The sequence below is a fragment of the Trichomycterus rosablanca genome, chromosome 12, assembly GCF_030014385.1.
Source record: "Trichomycterus rosablanca isolate fTriRos1 chromosome 12, fTriRos1.hap1, whole genome shotgun sequence".
Lineage (NCBI taxonomy): Eukaryota > Metazoa > Chordata > Actinopteri > Siluriformes > Trichomycteridae > Trichomycterus > Trichomycterus rosablanca.
The window spans coordinates 1,238,598-1,254,645 of record NC_085999.1 but is presented as its reverse complement, the minus strand read 5'-3'; the positions used below and the strand labels follow the sequence as shown (position 1 = coordinate 1,254,645).

Here is a 16,048-nt window from a genome sequence, read left to right as displayed (position 1 = left end):
CGTGGATGAGCCAGTTTGGTGTGGAAGAACTTGACCGGCCTGCACAGAGTCCTGACCTCAACCCGATAGATAGAACACCTTTGGGATGAATTAGAGCGGAGACTGTGAGCCAGGCCTTCTCGTCCAACATCAGTGTCTGTCCTCACAAATGCGCTCCTGGAAGAATGGTCAAAAATTCCCATAAACACACTCCTAAACCTTGTGGAAAGCCTTCCCAAAAGTGTTGAAGCTGTTATAGCTGCAAAGGGTGGCGACATCATATGAAACCCTATGGATTAAGAATGGGAGTCACTGAAGTTCATATGCGTGTGAAGGCAGACGAGCGAATACTTTTGGCAATATTGTGTATGATAATACGGTGGCAAAACAGACAACGACTAAATGAATAAAATAGAAGAAATGTGCTTGAAGGAAACAAAGAATTCCAAGAAACGTGAACTTTAATGCATCTTGGTTTGATTTAATATGTTTTTTTCTTTCAAAAACAAAGAAGCCATACAATATAAAGCACGTAACACAGTTCTGTACAGAAATAGTAGCACATTCACACATTCAAGGCCAAGAGCTGTTTGTCGTCAGTAACTGGGCACATGGAAATACTCAAGACTTGATTAAAGAACAGAAATATGGGACAGGAAGGATTAAAACAAACTTAAATCAAAATAATGCAAGCAATTTCTGCCTTCTCTGAGTGATAATGTGTATAACTGAGCAGAGCGAATGATATTGTGCATTATATATGCTAGTGAAGCACAAACACCTCCAGTACATGTTTATTAGTCGCTATTCTTACAGCTCGTGAAAGGTTAAGTGCTTTAAAATGTTACTGGAGTCGTTTAAGGCCGAGCCGAGTTCACCTGATAGCTGAACGCCAGAAGCCAGTCAGAGCTGCAAACAATAAGCCGATCAATCAGGTGGTTACATTTCGAGTCTCAATTATTCGAAAGACAAAGGCATGAAAAGTAAAATCATATCTTTGGCAAAAATATTTACAAACAAAAGAGGATTTTAGTACTTTTAACACCCCTGTATTAAAGGACATAATGAAGTAACTGTGTTCTAAACGACATGGGAACAAAACACACCCATCTGACCTGTGACTCTTTGTTTTCCAAACAAATTACAGTTAAAACACTGCAGTAATTAAAAATAAACAATTATAAACTTAAACATGTAACAAAACCATGGAGAATGCAATACTTAATTGTTCCTCTTGATGGCAGTAAAGATCCTCCCTACTAGAAACACCTCTGTTAGGCCAATACTTGTTTTACTTTCCTTTTGCTCCTGGACTGGGGAAACATTTTTAGACTAGGAAATACATAAAATAATAATACTTAAAAAAATATGCATATGAAACATAACATCTGCATTCTGTGAGCGAAGCATGGTTAAAACTAAGCTTTTTTTTTTTTGCTTTTAGCAAAACGTGTACATCTACATCTTTCTCCTGTCTACAATAAAAGTGTCAGCCTTCACGTTAAAGCTGATAATAAAGAAATACAGGCATACAGTGAAAATATCCACACAAAATAATATCCAAAACACGATGCAGAGCTTTAAGATACATACACTTTACATGATACGTAACTAAATACTTCTCAAAACCTTTTGCTTTTCAGATCTTGCTAAAATAGCTTTGTTTATTTTTCTCTGTTTTTATAATCTTTATATGTAGACTATACAGTATATGCAAGTACATGTTCGAGTTAACATAGAGCAACGTAGCAAAAATAATAAATACTCAGTTTAGTCACTTTTAGAAGTACTAATATATATATTTAGCTTACTTTGGGTAAGATGTTTGAGTAAATGTGTGTGTGTGGTTTTGATTAAGGCCTGAATCTGAGCCTGGCAGAAGTCAGGCTGGCTCTCAGGGAATGAAAAATCGATGGCAAAAAACATGGGTTTGACCAGAAAAAATGAGGACAGAGGTCTGTAGTAAGAGCAGCAAGAGAAAAAGAGAAAGCGAGAGAGGAAACTTCTGTACAGTACCAGGGATGTAACGATACGCACGTTTTGCATCCATACAAACGCACTTTGCAAATTATTTATGGTCCTGAATGTATTTAGTCAATGAAGATGCATATCTTTATAATACATGCAAATATTCAAGTGAGGAGACATTGTGCAACCTTATTAACAAATGTCAAGCTCCCAGCTTTAAAGATTTTGCGCAACTGGTGACAATCCATGTGAGCAGAACGAAACGAGCCAAATTCCACAGCTATTCCAAAAGCAAAAAATCCAAACAGCAAATAAAGCTCAAAAGCAAGTAATTCCCATGGAATACTGTGTAAATCCACCAGTTTGAAGCCTATCTTCAATTGTGAATATATAATTTCCACAGAGATGCGTTCCAGATCAATGTTGAATGTTAAAGACAAATAACCCGAGTAAACACAGAAAAGCACAAAATGTATTAATTTTTTTTAAATGATGCTTTAATTTATTAAAAATTTAACTGGAAATACGCAGCGTTATTGCCGTGCTAAAATATTATTCCCAGTTGTTCACTGATGCATTCGATTCTAGCAATCTAATGCACCATTGCTTGCAACACTACTTTGTTGTGGGTTACAAACGAGTGCTAAGGACTATAATCCAATTCTGAATCTAAACTCAAACTAAGTCTGTATATATAATTATCCATTACTGCAAAATTTAGGTCATTATGTCACATTTGCGATTCCGAACGCGTATTTACGCGCACCTACTGGATTTAAAACAATATACATTTATTAACCTGCATATTGTTACACCCCTTTGTTAAAACTAAACCTGAAAGTCTGAATCTGGTGTAGATCCTTGAGTCTGAGCTGACGACTGGTGTTGATGGATTCATATCGATGGAGACTGAATGGAGAAGATCTTAAAGAGACAGAAGTCTGGAAGAAAAAGAAAGAAGTGGATTCTGGCCCACATTTTGTCTTTTTTGATTTGTTTTGTTTCATTCTAGTAAAATATTTGATCTTTTCTAATAAAAAAGCCCCATGCGAGCCAGCAATGCCTGGACATACACACCAATAAGGCATAACATTATGACCACCTTCTTAATATTGTGTTGGTCCCCCTTTGGCAGCCCCATACGCAACAACCTGTGCTGCACTGTGTATTCTGACTCCTTTTTATCAGAACCAGCATGAACTTCTTCAGCAATCTGAGCTACAGTAGCTCGTCTGTTAGATCGGACCACACGAGCCATCAATGAGCCTTGGTCGCCCATGACCCTGTCGCCGGTTTACCACTGTTCCTTCCTTGGACCAATGCAGACCGGGACACACCCCACAAGAGCTGCAAGTTTTGGAGATGCTCTGACCCAGTCGTCCAGCCATCACAATCTGGCCCTCGTCAAACTCGCTCAGATCCTCACGCTCGCCCACTTCACTTCACCCATCAGTGGTCATAATGTTATGCCTGGTCAGTGTAACTGGTGATAGAATGCGAAATGTTTTTCTTTTTATATACATAGATGAAATTTCCTCAGAAAGCAAAGGAATATTGATTATTTACGTATAGAAACTAATATCCTTTCAGTAAGTAGTCGTATTTTACAAAGAAACAAAAAAACCCTTCAAATAATGGCATGTTTATCTTGACAGCTGAAGTATCTTTGGTTTCTGTTCATAAATCCTGATATCAGTCTCACCAGCATCCCACTTTTTATCTTTTCTTTTCCTTTTTATTAAAAAATCAACGCTCGTCATCGTCAGTCCCTCTAATCTGAAGTAATCCCTGCACCTCTCTCATTTCCTCACCTCTTCACTCCCGCTCTTTACTGCACTTCCTCCGTCCCCGTCTAATCTCCACCCCGTAGGCCATCCTAACACACGTCCTGATACACACACACACACGTACACATACACACAGGCGACACACACCTTCACCCGCTGCGCTACTCGCCCAAATGCTAACACACACACGAAAAGAACATTTGAATACATAATGGAAACTAAAACAGAAAAGCAGGTCCTCCGGGGTGAGGCGAGACACCCCCGGGGGAGATTATCGCCTCTGGAAACTATCCATCACTTTGGAAACGAAACTGACGATGGCCGTGGCGGGCTGGTCAGGGTCCATCTCGGCGAACAGGTGACTGACGTTGTCTGTTGTGCTCCCCTGCTTCCTGGCCACAAAACCGAAGAACCTAAAATGGTAAACGGTAAGAAATCAATCATTCAATCGTTAGTCTTATTAAAGCTTCATCATATAGATAGATTACAACCCTATTGTTGTACTAAGTGTAATTAAAGATGCATAAGAGTCTATAACATTAAACATTAAAACCACCTCCTTGTTTCTACACTCACTGTCCATTATATCAGCTCCACTTACCATATAGAAGCACTTTGTAGTTCTACAATTACTGACTGTAATCTGTTTCTCTACATGCTTTGTTACCCCCTTTCATGCTGTTCTTCAATGGTCAGAACCCCCTCAGAGCAGGTATTATTTAGGTGGTGGATGATTCTCAGCACTGCAGTGACACTGACATGGTGGTGGTGTGTTAGTGTGTGTTGTGCTGGTATGAGTGGATCAGACACAGCAGCGCTTCTGGAGGTTTTAAACACCTCACTGTCACTGCTGGACTGAGAATAGTCCACCAACCAAAAATATCCAGCCAACATACACTAACACACCACCACCATGTCAGTGTCACTGCAGTGATGAGAATTAGAACCTAAATAATACCTGCTCTGTGGGGGTCCTGACCATTGAAGAACAGCATGAAAGGAGCTAACAAAGCATGTAGAGAAACAGATGGACTACAGTCAGTAATTGTAGAACTACAAAGTGCTTCTATATGGTAAGTGGAGCTGATAAAATGGACAGTGAGTGTAGAAACAAGGAGGTGGTTTTAATGTTATGGCTGATCACCTCTGGAGCCGAGAGGTTTAAGGGCCTTGCTCAGGGGCCCACTAGTGGATTCATGGTGGGAAGTCTAAGATGATTGGAAACTGATAAACATACTGTATTCTTGTGCAATTATTCTGTAATTTATTCGTGTGTTTATTTATTTACCTTCAGAAATCTGAAGCTAAAAAACCTCAAACTCTGAGATTAATTCAGCTCATATTTAAGCGTAGTAAGTGTAGCTACAATTAGCACACGCCCGAACACACGAGGAAAACATTAGCATGAATTCTGGAGCAAAATCCACCCAAGCGCCGGCGTGCCCTCAGCATGAAATCCCAAAATCTGCACCAGGTTTCCACTGATCCCATAATTTGTTCTCCATCGTGATAGGTATTGTACTTCCAGCCACAAAACATCAGATCCCGGTCGAGCAAGCGTTAGCCCTGACATCATCGCCTTTCATCCCGCGCCCGAGCTATAAATCTATTTTTACGCTCCGGTTCTCGGTACATCAGTGCTGGCACTTTTATAACCCGGCTCTTTAATACGGAGCCCGGAGGAGCCGTAACGGCACTCGCGTGCTCCAAAACTCCAGGGTTTAAACCCTGCGCTGAATAAGTACCTTTCATTCAGACCTTTTTAAGTACAAATACATCTAGGGGCATCACACATTACACTCTCGGCCAAAAGTGAGTTTTAAGTCTCAGGCGATTCAAACTTCAGTGTATCAGGTGGTTCCAAGTTTGTATCAACAGTTCATATAAACATGGGTTGACAAGTTTGGTGTATTTAATTAGTCACTAGTGATCTAATTAGACACTTTTGGGATGAATTCATATGTTGATTGTGTGTTAGGCTACTTTCCCAGCATCAGGGTCTGACCTGACAAAAGCTCTTACGACTAAATGAGCAGAAGTTCCCATAAACACAGTCCAAAAACAGAATGAGGCCATTAGAGGCGTTAAAGGAAGCCAGGGCTATTGTAATGTCCACATCCAGCAAGCTCATGATCATGAATCCACATCATTTTGGCCATAGCAAGTAGTTTCTGAAACATTTGGACTGGTCCTGGGTTCGATTCCCAGGTGGGGCGGTCCGGGTCCTTTCTGTGTGCATTTTGCATGTTCTCCCTGTGTGGGTTTCCTGCAGGTGCTCCGGTTTCCTCCCACAGTCCAAAGACATGCAGTCAGGTTTATTGGAGTTGTGTGTGTGTGTGCCCTGTGATGGACTGGCAACCTGTCCAGGGTGTTTCCTGCCTTTCGCCCAGTAAACTGTACCCACCGCAACCCTGACCAGGATAAAGCGTTGGTAAAACAGACTATGAATGAATTAATGAATCTTTAAATTACTTCGGGATCAATTGAGTAAATCAATAAATAAACTACCTATTTACCTACCCACCTACCTACATATCTACCCACGTACCTACCTATCTACCCACCTACCTACATATCTACCCACGTACCTACCTATCTACCCACCTACCTACATATCTACCCACCTACCTACCTATCTACCCATGTACCTACCTATCTACCCACCTACCTACATATCTACCCACGTACCTACCTATCTACCCACCTACCTACATATCTACCCACATACCTACCTATCTACCCACATACCTACATATCTACCCACATACCTACCTATATACCCACCTACCTACATATCTACCCACATACCTACCTATCTACCCACATACCTACATATCTACCCACATACCTACCTATCTACCCACATACCTACATATCTACCCACATACCTACCTATATACCCACCTACCTACCTATCTACCCACCTACCTACCTGCCCACCTATCTATCTATCTATCTACCTATATTTGTCGTCTGTCTGTCTGTCTGTCTGTCTGTCTATCTATCTATCTATCTATCTCTCTCTCTCTGTCTGTCTGTCTGTCTGTCTATCTATCTATCTATCTATCTATCTATCTATCTATCTATCTATATCTGTCTGTCTATCTATCTATATCTGTCTATCTATCTCTGTCTGTCTGTCTGTCTGTCTGTCTGTATGTCTGTCTATCTCTCTCTCTCTCTCTCTCTCTCTCTCTGTCTGTCTATCTATCTATCTATCTATCTATCTATCTATCTATCTATCTATGTATCTATGTCTGTCTGTCTGTCTGTCTGTCTGTCTGTCTGTCTGTCTGTCTGTCTGTCTGTCTATCTATCTATCTATCATCTATATCTGTCTGTCTGTATATCTATCTAAATGAATGAATGAATGAAAGCCGAGTGTAGTTAGCATGTACCACACAGTCTACAATCTATATGCATGTTGGTATATGAGACTTAACTCACAGCTCTGTATTATCATTTATTAATTATAAATAATCAAACTGACTTACTTTGCAGCGCCACCTTCTGGTTTAGTCCACCTAGAAAGACAAGGAAACCGATAAGCTCACACAGGTCACTTTAAATGCGATTATTTGAATTAAAGAGCTGCAGCACATGCACAGTTAGCATCAGGGAAGCTCAAAATCTAATAAAGTTAATATAATATTAAATAAATAAATGGGGGTACACACCTCCTCTCCTGGGGGTCGAGGTTACAGAAGGTGATCGTGTTGACTGGGTAGTGACGTCGGAAGAAAATCCTGTTGGTTAATAGAACACGTTACATCATCATCATCATCATCATCATCAATTTTATTTATTAGTTTTATATATATATATAAATATTCAGCTGATCAGCCATAACATTAAAACCACCTCTTTGTTTCTACACTCACTGTCCATTTTATCAGCTCCACTTACCATATAGAAGCACTTTGTAGTTCTACAATTACTGACTGTAGTCCATCTGTTTCTCTACATGCTTTATTAACCTGCTTTCACCCTGTTCTTCAATGGTCAGGACCCCCACAGGACCACCACGGAGCAGGTATTATTTAGGTGGTGGATGATTCTCAGCACTGCAGTGACACTGACATGGTGGTGGTGTGTTAGTGTGTGTTGTGCTGGTATGAGTGGATCAGACACAGCAGCGCTGCTGGAGTTTTTGAAAACCATGTCCACTCACTGTCCACTCTATTAGACACTCCTACCTAGTCGGTCCACCTTGTAGATGTAAAGTCAGAGACGATCGCTTATCTATTGCTGCTGTTTGAGTCGGTCATCTTCTAGACCTTCATCAGTGGTCACAGGACACTGCCCACGGGGCGCTGTTGGCTGGATATTTTTGGTTGGTGGACTATTCTCAGTCCAGCAGTGACATAAGGTGTTTAAAAACCCCAGCAGCGCTGCTGTGTCTGATCCACTCATACCAGCACAACACACACTAACACACCACCACCATGTCAGTGTCACTGCAGTGCTGAGAATCATCCACCACCTAAATAATACCTGCTCTGTGGTGGTCCTGTGGGGGTCCTGTGGGGGTCCTGACCATTGAAGAACAGGGTGAAAGCAGGCGAAACAAAGCATGTAGAGAAACAGATAGACTACAGTCAGTAATTGTAGAACTACAAAGTGCTTCTATATGGTAAGTGGAGCTAATAAAATGGACAGTGAGTGTAGAAACAAGGAGCAGTGACGTCCAGTCAGAACCATGAAACCCAGATGAAATCGTTCCGTCTTTAACAGACAGGTCTGATTAGAATCCTCTCTACTGTGGAGCTGATCAGGTAGGTAGTGGGGAGCAGGGCGGGTCACCAGGTTTTCAGACAGACCCCAAGTATTCCAACTGGCGGGCTGTCTCACTGCTAAGGATTGCTAACGGAGGAGGGACTCGCCCATCGCCCACCAACCATTTACATTCACATTTTCGGCATTTAGCAGACGCCTTTATCCAAAGCAACATACATTATAGTATACTGTCTGAGCAAGTGAGGGTTAAGCAGTGGTGGGGCTTGAACCAGCAACCTTCGGATTACTAGTCCTGTACCTTAACCACTAGGCTATGGCTTGCCCACTACTTGCCCACAACCAGGCCAATCAGCGCAGTGTGGACAAAGCATCAGGGAGGAAGGTGATCAGATTGTGTTGGCGTGCAGCCTTTCAGAATGCCAAACGGCCCAGCGGTGGCGCGGTACGACCCCAGAGCCGAAACGTTCCAGTCCAGCAGACAGTTCAATTAGAGTCCAAACGTCAAACTAAACACACCCGCCAAGTGGGCTAAATGGGGATGCGTATGTAGCTTTTGGGGTAGCCAACTAAAAAAACACCGGACTTACTTCCTCTGGTTGTCCGTCAGGGTGATGCCTTGCGACGACACCTTAAAGTGGACCACCGTAGCGGTGGGTGCCATGTTGGCCGTCATGGTTTCTGAGATGGCCTTTGCGATGGCCTGTGGGCCGGTCAGGGACTCCATTTCCACCGAGTTTATATAGAGAACGTTGCATGCTGGGAATGAAAACAAAACAAAAACACATACGTTAATGTTAAAGGTAATAAATAATTACTTGAAGATGAATTAAAGTATGTGGACACCTGAACTGAGCTTGCTGGACAAGTATATAATATGCTATGAGCCACTTGTGTCTAATGGACACCCGGTCAGGTCGACAGCTCGAGATCTCAGCAGTGGTTGCGCCACCTTATCATCCAAAAGCTCAGTGACTTATAACATGCTATATGATCATCGTTCCAACTTGTCAGCTAGTCAAACGCTGTATCTGCCTGGCCAAAAATCATCTAGAAGCAACAACAGCTCAGCCTTTAAATAGTAAGCCACACGAGCTCACACCAACTCCACACCACTCCAATGCTCTTGGTCAGAAACATCGACAAGAGCTCGATCGATTGGGTTCTCAGGGTGAGAGCTGCATGTCTAATGAATAAGTATTGCCTGGAGTTGTGTAAAGCACATCGCTATCGGACTCTGCAGCAATAGAAATGTTTGTGGGCTGCAAAGATCTTTCCTGATTCAGCCTTTTGCAGAAATGATTAAGTATGACTGGTCTGCATGGAGCCTTGTCTTGTTCTTGTTATATTAAATATAAGATGTCTAACAAGGGCGGCACGGTGGCTCGGTGGGTAGCACTGTCACCTCACAGCAAGAAGGTCCTGGGTTCAATCCCCACTTGGGGCGGTCCGGGTCCTTTCTGTGTGGAGACAAACACACATCAATGAGCCTTGGCCGCCCATGACCCCGTCGCCGGTTTACCACTGTTCCTTCCTTGGAGCACTTTTGATAGATACTGACCACTGACCCCACAAGAGCTGCAGTTTTGGAGATGCTCTGACCCAGTCGTCAAGCCATCACAATTTGGCCCTCGTCAAACTCGCTCAGATCCTCACGCCCGCCTATTTTTTCCTGCTTCTAACATCAGTTTGCATGTTCTCCCCGTGTCTGCGTGGGTTTCCTATGGGAGCTCCGGTTTCCTCCCACAGACTAAAAACATGCAGTCAGGTTAATTGGAGACACTGAATTGCACTATAGGTGAATGTGTGTGTGTGTGTGTGTGCCCTGCGATGGACTGGCGCCCCGTCCAGGGTGTTACTGTGTGCCTTGCGCCCATTTTAAAGCTGGGATAGGCTCCCGCGAGTGAGATGTCTAACAAGTATGTCAGGTGTCCACATACATGCACTGAACATACATCTTATTTTTATTAATAATATAATAATCATTCATCACACACTGAAACAAGCAAATCATTAGTACATCAGAAAACGTTTGCATTTATTTCTTTTATCTTCATGCATTGCAGTGCAATTCTTTGTCATTATCATCATCATCAACACATGCTGACCTGCACCAGTCTGTACAGACAAGATCACAACAGCAATACCACGACCCTACAGCTAGAGTAAACATCATCCACGTAGAGGTTTAGTAACAGATCCTGATGCTCGGCTCGGTTACTCTCTCATGCACAGTCTCAAGACTCGAGAGGATTCATTCATGATGCATCAGACAAAGTAAGAATTGAATGTGGGTTTACCGTGGGCATCAACCGGACTCTTCTGCCCTGTATCGACACAGGAACGACAGCGGTTGAGACAAAGCTCAAACATTTCCCAAACCTTAAACCTTTCCTTTCAGCAGTGTGTCCCGCTGTCATTTCTGTAAATGTACCTTATAAGTCGAGTATAATCAGTAATAATTGTTTGAAATAAGCACTGGAGACTTGGTTTTAGCAACCCAATGTTCAGCTCATGTCAAAAGTCATGCTTTGGATTTCAGTTATTTTAGCAAATGTTCCATTATTTGACTATTTAAATTAATAATATAAATAATAATAATAATAATTAAGTTCAGGTTTTTCTTAAAATCTGCCAGGAAAAATACACACACCATACGATATATGCACAAAAGTATTGCGGCACTTTTTGAATTTACATGTTATAGCTACAACAATTGCTAACAGGTGTAATGAATCAGTTAAATACTGTAAAGGAAATGATGTGCTTCTGACTTTGCAGCAACAGTTTAGGGAAGACCCTGTTCCTGTTCCAGCATGAGGCAGTTCTAGCCCAGTGGTTAAGGTACAGGACTAGTAATTAAAAGGTCGCTGGTTTAAGCCCCACCACTGCCAGGTTGCCACTGTTGGACCCTTGAGCGAGGCGCTTAACACTCAATTGCTTAGACAGAATGCTGTCACGGTACTGTAAGACACTTTGAATAAAAGCATCTCCTAAATGCTGAAAATGTAAATGTAAGCGAGCTCTTTAAAGACATGAAGAGGCGCCGGATATGGGGGATATTCCGCTAGCACACCAGCACCGAGATTCTGAACTCCTCGGTTCGAAACTCGGTGTTGCCACCAGTCGGCTGGACACGGCATAACTGGCAGTGCCTGCAGCAGATACTAAATGGCCACCGTATCTGCTAGGATGGGACGAACGGACTATGTGTGGGTGGGTGGGCTCTTCATGCTGTATAAGGACCCTGATTGGCCGAAGAGACGCCTGTGCAGAAAGCAGGGGCGAGAAGAGGAGGGCTGTACACGAGTCGGAAGAGGCGTGTACAGCGACGTGCTCTCCTTGGATGCAATCGGGTATCTTTCAGCAGCGGAAGACAAATTGAGTCGCTAAATCGGGAGGAAAAATAGGGAGAAAATGCATAGAAAAAAGACATGAGGGAAAAAACTAGAAGCTCCAGCGTCCTGCACAGAGCCCTGAGCTTAGCCCCACTCAACAGCTCTGGGATGAACCGGAACACTGACTGATCAATCAGCACCCAGCCAAATTCCCGTACGCAGACGCACTCCAAAGTCTTGTGACAAGCTTCTCAGAAGAGCGGCTGTTGTTCTCAATTTGTTTTAATATTGTTTGTTATTGAAATGGGTTTCCAAATCTCAGCTCTGCTATCTGTCGGCCGGGCGCCTGCACAGACACACGATCGGCTGTGTGCTTGGTGCAGGTGAAAAGAAGCGGTCTGTACTGCACACTGGTCGGAGGGGGCGTGTGTTAGTCACGGCTCTACTCGGTCAGGAGTGGGGGTCTGCAGCAGTAGAGGGGAAATACGTTCAGGGAATTGGATATGACTAGATTGGGAGGAAAATTGGGGAAAAATGCATAAATCAGATCAGGGCTCCGTTTCAACACGCATCCTAAAACACTAAATGTGTAGATGACAACAGCGCCACCTTGATGTCGTCATTATTATTTTAAAGCACCCGTTAGTAGGTTCTGAGTTATTTTGGGTGCAGTTTAGCTTTTTTCAGGTACTTTTTTTTACTTTTTAAAGGAGTTGATGAACAGAATTTATTGTCTAACTGGTTAAACAATCCAAATTGCTTCCTTGCATTTTCTCGTAAGATGGTAAATTGCTGTTTACGTGTGCAGGAGTCTCTTATGCAAACTCAACCAATCAGCGCACTGTTCGTCTAGCACATTTTTCAATCAGCCAAAAATGCTTTTACTCTGAATCGTAAGTGTGCTGCCAAACCGAAATAAAGCGGAAAATAGATCACATTCTTCAGCAAATCATTCCAGTCGGAGCGGCTTCTCACAGAAGTGCTTCACATAAAAAGAACGAAATGTTTTTGGATGCTTGGCAGGATTGCTGTGGAGTAAAAATGGAACAGGGAAGAATGTTCTCTTATTTCACCACAAAGCAGAAAGGAAGAATGTCTAAAATGTAAATAATGTTCACTAATTCGTCCAGATTATTGTGCCGATCTGCATGTTTGGAAGAGGCTTAGACGGCCCTCGTCAACAGACACATAGTGCCGAGTTCTCACTACACGACTGGATCTCTTCTAATCGAGTCTTTTAAGTCTTTTGGTTTTCACACTAAATGATTGATCGGTGATCGGTTGGTCACACACTACACCATCTATCACCAGGAGGAATCAAGAGTCTGTCCGGTCTCCCGAACTACATTCAGTCACCAAAATGGGTTTAATGATACCGTATGAGGCGATTTATCCTTCTAATAATAGACGTCAGTAAGAAGCGAGAGATCCGAGCTGTTTGTGCGCTGATATTTGGGTGAATCACGGCCAGCAGGGGTCGCTGTTCTGTTCTGTTCTTGGTATTGTTGGTATTTTGGTCTGGCGTGGACGATAAGATCACAACTAAAGTAAAGCTCGTTTGTGTTGATGTATTCTGTAGCCGTGCTTGTTGACGTTTATAAGCTCCTCCCATGAGTTTCCCATCACTCTGTATCTTGCATTCTGATTGGCTGCTGTGACGCCGCACTCACTGCCAGTCACAACCTGATTGCAACACTTTTCACGCTACATGATTTTGAGTCGCCGGCATGTCCGGATATTTAACATACTAGAATTTTCTCGAGTCGTTGAACAGTTCACACACATGCATATCGAGAGCCGTTTTTCGAGCCCGACCGAACGCCGATTTGCCCCTGAGCTGGCGCATCTGTCAGCAATCAGGGCACAAAAATCGAGTAGTGTGAACTAGGCGTAAGCTGGCAAGCTTTCAATAAATAAAATGCTATAAATGGTAGATTGAACACTTTTGGTGGGACCACTTGGAAGCCACTGTCAAAAAATTTGAACCGCATTATGGCAATGCCCTGCTGCTTACAATTAATGTAAATATTGGCGCAAACAATACAACAATAATAAAACGTCACTCTTAAAGACTAAGGGTGTGTTCACATGAGCTTCGGCGCAAATTGCCGCTTCGTTCAGCGCTCGGCTTGGGCGGTGAATCTAAGCTGAATCTGCATCAGTGTGGAATAAGCGTCAGATCCAGGGTTACAGCTCCACGTGTATCTGTGTTTATCTGGATTCTCCTCCCTGTTTCACTTTTAAACTTGTGTTACAGCTCCAGCTTCTGAGAAATGGTGAGAATCAGAATCAGCTTCTCCCAGAGTCTAAAACACTTCTGGTTGAAAATAAAGCTTAACGTGGTTTAATGTAGTAAAAGAAGGAGACAGGAGCACTAAACTTCTCTTCATTATTACTGCTCATAAGTTCCTCCACTAATCACATTCCTCACTCGCTGTTTTACTACAATAAGTCACGGAAAGTTTTCTTCGTACGGCCTAAGTCGCATTTATCACGTCGTATCAAACAGTTCGTCTCATTGGAGGAGCTTTGCAAAGTTCAATCAGGTGAAGTTCGAGCCCAATGCGGCAAAAGTGCGCCACACTCCATAGGAAACATTAGTATGCATTACTAGTATGCATGTAAATAAACTCCACTCAGTTATTAGCTTGACTAGTACTAGTATAGAGAACGTTGATCGCTTACATGCCAGCATCTAAACAGATGGCTAAATAATGTGTGAATTAATTCTGTGTCTCATTTGCCATTGGAAAAACTACTTTAATTGTGTTTTACACAATATTAAGGCAGTAATGTTAAATAATGACATGTTTTTTATTCATTAGAGCACGTAAATAAATGTAAATAAATGTTATCAGAAATTGTATTTTAATAAGAGAGTAAAATGTGTTTACCTGCGCCCTGTTTCAGCAGTTCTGTAGCTGGGTTCACTGGTGTGGTAACCTCCTTTTTCTCCTCATTGGGGTCTGCAACACCCAAATATACCCGTATTAAGGATTCTGACTAGCTAGTAAAGAAGCTGTTATATTACATTAAGTTCCTAGGCTATACTGTATGACTTTAAAATAGCTAATAATTAAAAAATGACTCCCATAATATAGGGAGGATTATTCGTCCTTCATATACCCGGGTAAAGCATGGCATAGAGTTCGAATCCGGCTCAGAAGGTAAACAGAAGGTGTTTACAGTCAGATTTAAGCTACAAGGTAAAAGAATTTGCACCTTGCACAGAATAAACACGTATTTTTCACACCTTGTCAAAGCCAGAGCCCCGTGCTCTTCTCACACTTGCCTGGCACTACATCTTGGCAGCGGAGGTAAAACCAGCAGCCGTGGCCCTACGCTCACCTCGGGAAGTGTTTACACTCACGGACCGGCCATGCATCATCGTGATGGAACGGATCGGCCAGCGTGAGGTCACGTTAAATATGAACACACGGGTCTGAAGCGCTTACCTTTTGTGGGTATGACCAGTTTGCATGGCAGTGCCAGTGGAGTAATGGAGTGCTGGTAGACCAACGCAGATAAGCAACCTGAAAGAAATGAGGGGAGTGAAAAGTTAGATTTACGAACGCAGAAATCAGAGACCAACGTGATTTACACAACAAAACGCCTAACAGGTCGTACTCGGAATCTCTGCCATGCAGTAGATCATTTAAACAGCCAAGCAAATGTTATTTAGCTCAGACTGGTGATGGTTCTGACCCCCGTGGCTTTCCCAGTAACAAGCTGGTAATACGTTACTGGCACACTCCTAGCAGCTCCATAAAACCATTAATATAGAATAAATAAAGTGCTTGTGACTTTGTTTGGCGCACAAGTGAGTCCTATAAGGACATGGTGTGGCAGGTTTGGCATAGTGGCCTTCACCACTTTAAGCCCTGACCTCAAACCCTGTAGAACACCTCTGAGATGAATGGATGAGAACATCGATTGTAAGCCAAAGCTTCTAACTCCTAAATGCTCTTTATTAAATGAATCTGAGTTGGCGTGTTGCCCTGCGATGGCTTGGCACCCTCGGCTTGGTTCAGGGTGTATTCCTGCACTCTCCATGCCTTTTGCTCAGTGTTTTCGCATCGGGTGGCATCGTGGACCCACCGTATCTCTGATCAGGATGGAACACTTACTCACTCACTCACTTTCTTAACCGCTTATTCAATGAGGGTCGCGCCGACGAGGGGGTGCTGGAGCCTATCCCGGCTTTTCAATGGGCGCAAGACACACAGTAACACCCTGGACGGG

The 16,048-nt window shown here is 42.8% G+C and overlaps 1 protein-coding gene across 12 annotated transcripts in view; it reads right to left on the bottom strand.

Annotated features, from left to right (window-relative positions):
- Positions 1–439: 439 nt before the first annotated feature.
- The window catches only part of tns1b (tensin 1b), a 237,564-nt gene continuing 221,955 nt past the window's right edge, over positions 440–16,048 (bottom strand). For 10 of the 12 annotated variants that reach the window (XM_063006574.1, XM_063006567.1, XM_063006568.1 and 7 more), the window contains 7 exons: positions 15,262–15,339; positions 14,701–14,772; positions 10,769–10,795; positions 9,059–9,227; positions 7,412–7,480; positions 7,229–7,258; positions 440–4,147 (listed from right to left, as the gene is read on the bottom strand). In XM_063006574.1, coding sequence (XP_062862644.1) covers positions 4,006–4,147; positions 7,229–7,258; positions 7,412–7,480; positions 9,059–9,227; positions 10,769–10,795; positions 14,701–14,772; positions 15,262–15,339 — 587 coding nt within the window. In that variant the 3' untranslated portion in view covers positions 440–4,005. The remainder of the gene's footprint in view (positions 4,148–7,228; positions 7,259–7,411; positions 7,481–9,058; positions 9,228–10,768; positions 10,796–14,700; positions 14,773–15,261; positions 15,340–16,048) is intronic. The other 2 variants (XM_063006573.1, XM_063006579.1) reach the window with 1 other exon arrangement.